The sequence below is a fragment of the Pygocentrus nattereri genome, chromosome 11 (assembly GCF_015220715.1).
Source record: "Pygocentrus nattereri isolate fPygNat1 chromosome 11, fPygNat1.pri, whole genome shotgun sequence".
NCBI lineage: Eukaryota > Metazoa > Chordata > Actinopteri > Characiformes > Serrasalmidae > Pygocentrus > Pygocentrus nattereri.
In genome coordinates this window covers 43,379,632-43,389,631 of record NC_051221.1, presented here as the reverse complement: position 1 = coordinate 43,389,631, position 10,000 = coordinate 43,379,632, and the positions used below count along the sequence as shown (strand labels likewise).

The following is a 10,000-nucleotide window of genomic DNA, read 5'->3' as shown; positions in this document are numbered from 1 at the left end:
TGCAAGAATTTTGTTTGGGTGCAAGATTAGCCACAAGCCTGAGGTGAACCAAACGTTTCAAGGAAGTGAGATCATCAGTATGAACTGCTGGCCTTTCTCTCAGCCTCCTGTTGCTGAGCAACAGTCTCCATAGCGACAGCTGCAGAATGCCTCGGATCGTGATGGCTAGCTATAGTGGACAGAGCACCGTGTATTTGTATGTCTGTGGCATAAACTCCAGCTCAGGTGGGATTCCTGCTTGGTCTCCTGTGTTGCAGGTCATTGTACAGTGGTAGAGAGTGTTGGCAGCCGATTACATCATTTTCTCTCTGTATTCTAGCCATTGCCGCAGCATCTGCAGGGAAGGGGTTATAGGGTGGCATCATTACTCAGCGGCAGATCTTCTTCTCTTCCTTCCCCCTCTGTCTTTCCCTAAACAGGAGTATGAACAGCTTAAATAACTCCAACTCAACAAAATGGTGATTTAGACAAAACTCCCATCACTGAATGCCATTTGCCTTCATTAATCAGTTTAGGTTCACGCGGGTGCACGGACAAAGCGAGGGTGCTGTTGGACTCGTCACGTGTATGAAGCATCATGAACACGTTCAGTTGTACCAGTCATGCTGTGCGGTGTTCGCGTGTAGTTTTACTTTTTGAGGCTTTCCATTTTAACTTTTGTCCCGTTCTGTTGGACCGAAGCCGGGGCGCTGTGTTGGACAGAGCAGATTTTTTTTTTAAACATCCTGTTTCAGACATTTGGACACACATTGGTTCATTTTCAGACTGCTACAGCTCACATGCACTGGTCAGTCACACAGTTTTTGTGCTGCTGGGTGAAACAGCAGGAAAAATGTGCTTTTACCAAATGAATAAAGAGCCAAATCTGTCACTTTGATCAATAAAAACCTAATTCTTAGAAGAGCACTAAACATCTGTTTATCCAGGACAGCATTCTGACTTGTGACTGTACAATCATTTCAAGCCTGGTGGACAAAGAAGAATGAATCAGCTCGTAAAGCCCGTCCAGCTGGCATGGACTAAACTTAATGCGATAAACTTAAAAGGCTTGGAATAGGGAGCTGTCGTTGTAAACAGTGAAATATTATCTTGGACACGATGCAAATGGAATTGAGGAAGAGTGAAGAAGTAAAAACGAATGTGAGGATAGACTGCAGAAGAGAACGACTGAAAAGCCTCCATACTGAAGAAGCTACTAGAGCGTGGTGATGGGTACACAATGCAGAACAGTATTTAGTTGCTGCTTTTCCTGCTATAACAATAATAATGGAAACAGTAGCACCAATAAAGGACTAGTCACAACAATTATAGTGTGCAAGGTTTTGTTAGTTATTATTACTGTTACTATTATACTTTTTTCCACTTTTATTTTTGATATTGTGATTATATTGTTGTCGTCTGAATAGTAGAAATACTGCGTTATATATTGCCCACCTCCGCCACTTCGAGGAACTATGGCCCCTGTTCCGTCCACAGATTCACATCATTTGGACAGGGAAAATAAATCTGGAGTCCTGCAGTGACTAGACAGCATGAATTTATATATCAGAGTTATGACTAGACCTGTATCTTTTTTAATGATGGAGTCCCTTTACAAAGGATTTCTGTGATCCCTAAGGCTTTTGTTCTCCTAGGTACATGTACTGGACCGACTGGGGAGAGATTCCCAAGATTGAGCGCGCTGCTCTTGATGGCACAGATCGGGTAGTGATGGTGAACACCTCCCTGGGTTGGCCCAATGGACTAGCGCTCGACTATGTGGAGAGGAAGGTCTACTGGGGGGATGCCAAGACTGACAAGATTGAGGTAGGCTTGAGCGGTGTTTGGGCTCCCTATATAATTTATACAGCGGAATATGGTCTCTGCCGTTTTGTGGTGCTGTTTGAATTCTCTGTGATGAATCTTTGTTGTACCACGTCGTTCCCTGCGATTTAGTGGGTTGTGAATAACGAGTTTTCACCAAGATCACAGCCGTTTTCTTTCCTGAGTGACTCAAGCTTTCTAAATCACCTAATCCGACTGAGATGCACCTCAAGTAGGATACATCAGCAGTAGTTATCTGTCTGGAAAAAGAAAAACAAAGCTGTTTTATGTTGCGTTAAATGAGACGTCATACTGTCCCTGCTTTTAATGTGCTTTACCCATGTACGCTCCATTCCTCCCACTTCCCCGTCTTCTGTTTCCTCTGCTTTGGCTTGTCTTTTTAAGTGATGGGGGTCGGACAGCACAGATAGTCCAGACTGTGTGTGTGTGTGTGTGTGTGTGTGCGTGTGTGTGCGTGTGTGTGTGTGCGCGCACATGCATGCTGCAGGGGGGCCATTGTCCTTTACACTATCTGGCAGCCTGCAGTAGTTCTACCACATGCTGTGAACTGTGCTGGCTTTGTCACAATGCTAACGGCACATCACGCCAGCGCCAGGAGACTAGCAGCTACACTAAACCCCCCCCTTTCCCATCCCACTCACGCATGGCATGAAGGCTGCCAGCAATCAGCTTTAAGGATGTTGGCAGTCTCTGTCGGTTTGTGAGCACTGAGAATGGGAGTTTTGGAAAAGCTCAACAACCATCCACTTTAAATCCCACCCATTTCAATTCACAGTAAACCATGAATGCTGTTTGTGTGACATGCATTATACAGATGTTTATTCTGACTTTAATAAGTGCGTGGAACCTGTTATCCTTGTTAAGTGTGTGTGGCTGTGTACGTTAGTTCAGTATAACCAGCGGGCTGGATACGCATGCCAGTATTTACAGCGGATTCTCTTAACGCGTAGAGGGGGTGTGAGCCGTTTCCCTCTATCTGTAGGGTTTTAAAGGGTAATTTTAAGCCTGGCAAGGCTTTGCTGTAGTGCTCTGCTCATGTCCATAATTTAGCCCTCTCCCTGCCCACATGAATTTCAGCTGAGTTATTTTTCATGGTTAATGGGAAAGGCTGTAAATGTACACCGGCAGAAAAACAGGCACATCTCCTTGAATTTCAAACCCGAGCCTTTCGCCTGGAGCCTGTAATAATGAAATGCAGCTTGGAGTGCGAGAGCTTGCCATAGCCGAGCACAAGGCCAGCGCGTATTCCTGACGTGTGCCAATCCAAACAAGGCGGTGATTAGTTTCTGTTCACGTCCCCCGCTTCGGACGGCCTCATTTTCCTGGCCTCGAGTGGTAAAACCTACATCATCTGCCCCCTTAACATCTTCACACTCGCCCCCACCATCTCCATCCCCACATCACAGCTCTCCTGCTGCTTGGAAATCCGATAGTTAAAGTTTAGCGCTTTGAGAGGTGTCGACAGGATGGCGGCAGACAGAATGGAGGGCTACATGGCCGTTTAAGGTAGTGCCCACATGTGTACGGTGTTTATGTCTTCACAGTAAAACTTCACACAGGCCGCTGCAGCATCTCGTCTCAAAGCTGCTGCCGTTACTCGTGGAAACGGGCCCTGGTAATTGTGTCTTCTTTCTGAATGGGCCAAATGTAAGTGCTCCATTATGAGTGAATAGTTTTTGGTTTGCTTTCAGAGACCTGGAGGCGTTCCACTCAGACTGAGGAGAATGGACACAGGCCATTGCTCTGTGCTGGTGCAGCTAATACATCAGAGGTTTTGTGAGTTAGCTGCCACTGGGCCAGCTTCTTTGGCGGTTGAGGTAGTTTCTTCATGCAGCGACGAAGAGCGCGTTGGTCTGTCTCTGTTTCGCTCTGTTTGGGTCTGCTAAGAGCACTGGGTTTTACTTTTATAAATTCTGAATTTGTCCAGAACACACTTGTATTATTGAAATAAATTGCAGGTTCTTGATTCATAACCTGCTTAGTGCATTTACGGCTCTGTTGAGACCTGGTTTAAGTGATGGGCAAGTTCCTTACTGAGTTGAGTGAGACATGATTATTATCTGTGTTCTAAAAAGCGACTCGTACGTGTAAAACGCTTCACGTGCTGTAATCCTCGTTATACTTCGTTAAAGTCAGCCTTTTGTGACTTGGCTACAGGGCAGCATTAACTAGTGCTTAACTTTCTGCAGCACGTGTTGATGGTTACATGAGTTGAGCGTAAAAATGTTGGAAAAGACTTTTAGATTTGTGGCTTAAGCTTTTCCCAAGTGCTACAGTGATGCCCGGTTCTGTCTGTCTGTCTGCAGGGAGCGTTTAAGTTTGTAATGCTGTTTTCCTGCAGTAGATGATGTTCAGGTACCTTTACTGTACCTGCATGCGTTATTGCTTCTAAATGATCAAGCCTTTGAGCGCAGCCTTGGAGCCTACTTATCAACTAAATGTATACCTATTAACTAAAGATATACCTATTAACTAAAGATATACCTATTAACTAAAGATATACTTATTAACTAAATGTATACCTATTAACTAAAGATATACTTATTAACTAAAGATATACCAGTGAACGTTTTTGCTGTTGCAGTAAGACTTGAAGCTACAGCCTGCACTGTTCTGGTTATGGACTTGGACTATAGAGTTCTGCTGGAATGTTGTATTTTGTTGTGTTTTTAACTAGAAACCTCTAGCGGTCACTCGCAGCAGGGGACAAAAATAGACTCTAAGTGTAAATCTGTACTTCCTGTACATGTGACTGCTGATGTGTTCCCTGCCTTGTACATCCAGATCATGAGCCGCACGCTAGGTAAGCCGTTCTGGTCTAAAACGGGCTTGGCTCGTTGAAGGCATCCTTTGGAACCATTTAAACATCCATGCAATGACACAGCAAGCTTGCCAGTTGCCGCCTCAACACAACAATATTGTTGGACAGGGCTTTAAATATTGCAACGCTAGTATTCTCAGATCACCCCAAGCCTAGTAAAAAAAACAGGGAAGTACTTTAAGACGGGTAAAGCAGCTGGAACCACTGCTTTTACTTGGTTCTTGCCTAACTCAGATGTTCCAAATGGCATTTTAAAAGATGGCCGTCAGCCGACCCTCTCTGCACCACTGATCTGAGGAGGAGTTGCAACTCATTCTAATTCTGCGGCTCTGCTGCCAGAGTGAACAAACCTTGGCACGTCTAGTTCGGCAATTCTAGAGTTTTCTGAAATTACTGAACTGTAGCGGAGTTGATTCAGTTAGAGATGGATTCAGTCTACCATTAAAGCACCATCACTGACGCACCGGCAGAGACTGTACCGATGATGAGTGCCTTTGTTGTTGAGGGCCATTCCTCTTCACGGGACCTGCTTCCGGCCAGTCCCTTGGAGGTTACTGTCTGTCGTCCAAGAGAAATGGTGTGTGTGTGTGTGTGTGTGTGTGTGTGTGTGTGTGTGTGTGTGTGTGTGTGTGTGTGTGTCGTGGGGGTTTTGAAGGGGGGAGGGGCACACAGACTATCCTCAGTCCGCTCAGCAAGGCGGTGTTTTGCGGCTGCAGCCCACATCTGGTTCCGATTGCGGCCTCTACTCCAGCTGCGGTCGGCACTGTTTAGAATAGCCCCAGAATCTGAAACCAAAACCACAGTGTGGTCACAACTCCCAAACCAGTGGAGACCTTTTGGCTGAGGCCATCACACTAAGGATGGAAACTCCATTTTATATATGCTCCGTGTCCTTTGCGTCCACACTTGTGCCCGTGTCCATATGTGTTTCAGGGGGGAAAATGAGAAGAGCCTACTCTCTAGTTTGTAGTTTTAGTTTCAGACTCTTGTGTTTTGTGATGTGTGAGAATCCCAACAATGGCAGATGCTACGTTTTGCCATTTAGATTGGCTCTTGGCTTTCAGTGCCGTCAGTGTATGTCAACCAGGACTTTGAATACATTCATTTTATATGCTGAACAATGGTGACCAGAGAGAAACAAAGAAAGGGCAAGAAGTTTGGACTGAAAGGAAGCCGGAGTAGTTATTCTGAAGCCTGAATTTCTGGCAGGATGACTGAAGTGGGGCCTGTCACTGTCACTTGGTGTCAGGCTGTTGAGATTTCTGTCGTATAAACCAGAGTTTGTTTTCTTAGATGAATTAAACAGCCGCTAGGCGATTACTTAACTAAAATATAATCCAGAGTTGCTTTTGGCTGCGTTTGAATCATAGAAGAAAATAGAAAACCATTGTGTCAGCTTCTGAACACAGCAGTGGAATGGGCAGTCCTGTTTCAGCTCACTTTCTTACTCAGGGAAAAAGCGTTCGATGGTTGTGTGTTTGGATTGGCTGAGCAAAGATAAACAAAAACTTGTGGTATTCAGAGTGACGAAAAACAGCATCCCTCTGTGCACGTTCCTCGACAGACACACGCACACGCTTGCTCTTTCACACGCTCACTCTCTCACCCTCACCCTCACTCTCTCACGCACTTCTGCAGTTGGGAGGAGAGGCAATGTGGCAGCCATGTGTGCTGCTGTTTGTTTGTCCGGCTGCTGCCAATTAATACAGGCTGGTTGTTTTGCCCAGTTTCCAACGAGTTCTCGTAGCGCTCCCTCGCTTCCCCCCACAGACACACACACATTCTGAAGCCTAACTTCACTGATCTACCCCCACCCTGCAAAATCAGGCACATACTTGATCTGCGCTGTACTGTGTGGCTCTGAGAAAGTCTGTCCCCTGCTGAGCGTTATTGATTAACATTCACAAGAACTCTGTGATCCATGACTTTTCACCTGATCATGGCTGTATTTTTAATTTAATATCCGTTTAATGCATCGTAGACAGGAAGAGAGAAGTACTGGTTAGGCCGGTGTCAGATGGTGGTTAACAGGCTAAACTCATTCTTTATCACATTTGATCTTTTAAACATGTTGGGTTATGTGATCCTGCATTATCGCATTCTTTGTACCTAGCATAGGTTCTGTACACGCAGCTGTTGTGCAGTGCTGGTTGCATGTATGAAACCGTGGACATCTTCAGAAAATAGCGTCAGGTTCCAGGCATCTGACAAAACCGCTTCGGGTATCAAGATTGGCGAGTAATATTGTCTCGGCTCTCCTACAATAAGGTACAACAGGCAATTTCAAACAGCCTCGGGGAAATTACTTCAGAAAACAAGGCAATAGGCCAAGCTAAACAGCCTAGTAAGTTTTGTGACGTTCACAGTTCTGTTCTTTATTTCTATGTTAAAGTTTCATGACCATATTAAAGGTGACAGTATATACCACCACAGCGTTCACTGAACCGCCTTTTATTTTGTTATTTAACTTCACAAAATTAAGCTTAGGCTCTAACGCATTACTGTGTCAGTCCCAGCTACTCTCTTTAGAAAGATTGAACCATTTGCATGATTAAAGGGTTTTTTGCACCGTGGAAGGTTTTCTTCACACTGATGGTTCTATACATAATCTTTTTTAAATGGTTCTGTGTAGCACCCAGAACGGTTCGTCCATCATGTAACAATAAAATAATATATAGAACCCTTTTCAAAACCCATCTATAGCACGTTCATGCAAATTTTCCATCAGCCTGAAGAACCCTTTATATAAAGGCCTTTGCAAAAAGCCCGTCAGCCCCTCACAGCAACATTCTGACGTTTAGTGTAAAGCCCTCGAGCAAAAGTAGAGGCTGCAGCAAAGGTGGGGGTGAAAACTCCTTATTAATACCCTTGATTTCAGAAACTAAATGTAAATGTTATTAAGTGGCTCTTGAATTCTATCAGTCCTTACGGCTCTTTCTCATCTTCCTCCTCCTCCCCTCTTTCAGGTGATGAATATGAATGGAACCGGCCGGAAAATCCTGGTTGAAGACAAACTCCCTCACATATTTGGGTTCACGCTCCTTGGTGACTACATCTACTGGACCGACTGGCAACTCAGGAGTATCGAGCGTGTTCACAAGCACACTGCTGAAAGGGAGGTGATCGTCGACCAGCTGCCTGACCTCATGGGCCTGAAGGCCACGTACGTGCACCAAGTATTTGGTGAGTAGACCGCAGGTTGTTGAACATTAATGCAAGGAGCCTGTTAGAAAACGTTTTTCTAATTAGTGTTTCAGTAAATTACCGTTAATGCTATTTTACAACATGAACAAACGAATGCACCAGTAGCTTTTTGAAGTAGGAGTGCATAATGCGTTGGTGACAGATATTAATGTGATTAGCATAAACTGGTAGAAAAGGTTATTATTGTTCACATATTGGAATTAGGCCAGTATGAGTTTACCCACGCACTCCGCTATACTAAACTAGTGTTCTGACTAGATTTGGGAAGGTCTCTCCATTCACCTCCCGTTGTAAATTGCTCAAGTGATTGAAAAAGAATATAAAATATTTTCATAAAATAATGTAAACGTGTGCAGTAGTTGTCATGTCTGATTTAGCTGTGCTGCAGCTATGATTATATTGTAGCGTGCAAACTGTGTCATTATATGCTGTAACAATCGGACCAAATTCAGCCGTTACTAGAACAATCCGAGCACGCCGTTACCTGTAACTTCTTATGCAGTCATCATTGCACTGCATCTCTCATCATATAGATATGATCACAGACTGTAGTACTTTCTGTTTGTAAGTAAGCCTGTAGAGAGGAGCTGGTTTATTCTTATGTCTACACCCTTATTACAGTTACTGTACAGTGTTGTGTGTCTGCTACTGGCTGCTAAATTTCCTTCAGGATCAATAAAGTGTCTGTCTGTCTGTCTGTGTCTGTCTGTGTCTGTCTGTCTGTGTCTGTCTGTCTGTGTCTCTGTCTGTGTCTGTGTCTGTGTCTCTGTCTGTCTGTGTCTCTGTCTGTCTGTGTCTCTGTCTGTCTGTGTCTCTGTCTGTCTGTCTGTCTGTCTGTCTGTCTAAAAAGTAACGCAAGGATATTTTCACGGCAGGAAAGCACCAGAAGATATAGTGGTGCTAATGGCACCTCCTTGTGGGGCACCTCCAGCCTGTTACGCGCGAGTGCGTGAGAGTTGCAGGCCAGGTCAATGAGGTGCTTTGTGTCTGAAAAGATCAGTCATTGGTACCATTACAACAAAGTGTTAATTAGGGGTCATAGCAGCCTAGGCACTCTATGTTGGTTCATCCCATTTGAAGCAAAAAAAAATAGGTTAATCTATGAATAAAAAGACCATTCGAATAAAATGTGAAATATTGGTGAGGCAATTTAAAAATATCTTTTCTTCTTGGCAGCATAATTCCAGCTGTGAGAGTAGGCAGTGAAAAGTCTGTGTTGCAGTAATCACAAAGCCGAATCTGCGGGCAGTGCAGGCTGGAGGCTGCTTGGGGAAATGGGGAGCTGTCTGCCTATTAATAATTGAGCAGTTCACCTCAGCTGATGGTGGGAGCCTGCATCCAGACTGTTGTTGTTTTCCCTTTGCCTCCAAGAGGATTACAAGACTGAGGTACTACATTCCCCTGCCCCCCACACTCATCCTTATTCGTTCTCTCTCTCTCTCGCTCTCTCTCTCTCTCTCAGGTACGAACCCATGTGCTGAAAATAACGGTGGGTGCAGTCACCTGTGCCTGTACAAGCCGCAGGGTGTGGCATGCGCATGCCCCATCGGCCTTGAGCTCATTGCTGACATGAGCACTTGCATCGTGCCGGAGGCCTTCCTGCTCTTTTCCCGCCACAGTGACATCAGGCGTATCTCCCTGGAAACCAACAATAACAACGTGGCTATCCCGCTGTCCGGTGTGAAGGAAGCGTCTGCTCTGGATTTCGATGTCACGGACAACCGTATCTACTGGACTGACATCACACTGAAGGTGAGAATGAGTGTGAAAGCGCACACACACGCGCACACACACACACACGCGCACACACACACACGCACACACACAGGAGCCTGCCTGTTCTTCTTTTTGACTGGCTGGCTCTCTGCCCAAAGCACGGTTCAATAATGGGCTCCCCGGAGATGCCAGTTTGGAAATAATTGATGGCTTTTCTTCCCCCCTCCACTTCTCTCTCGCTTGCTTGTTCGTTTTTTCTGTAACCCCCCCCCCAACCCCCTCCCTGTCTCTCTCCCCTTCTCCCTCCCTCTCACACATTCCCCTAATCTCCCTCATATCTTCTGATTTTCAGGTTTTTATCTGTAAGCTTTGGATGGTGTATTCAGTATTTCGAGTGTCTTATTATTGCACTCTGCAGCTCTGCAATGTAGTATT

The 10,000-nt window shown here is 45.1% G+C and overlaps 1 protein-coding gene across 1 annotated transcript in view; it reads left to right on the top strand.

Annotated features, from left to right (window-relative positions):
* Positions 1-10,000, top strand: part of lrp6 (low density lipoprotein receptor-related protein 6) — a 64,013-nt gene that overhangs the window by 35,303 nt on the left and 18,710 nt on the right. The window contains exons 7-9 of the mRNA XM_037542630.1: positions 1,635-1,806; positions 7,612-7,828; positions 9,312-9,601. Of these exons, the coding sequence (XP_037398527.1) occupies positions 1,635-1,806; positions 7,612-7,828; positions 9,312-9,601 (679 nt within the window). The remainder of the gene's footprint in view (positions 1-1,634; positions 1,807-7,611; positions 7,829-9,311; positions 9,602-10,000) is intronic.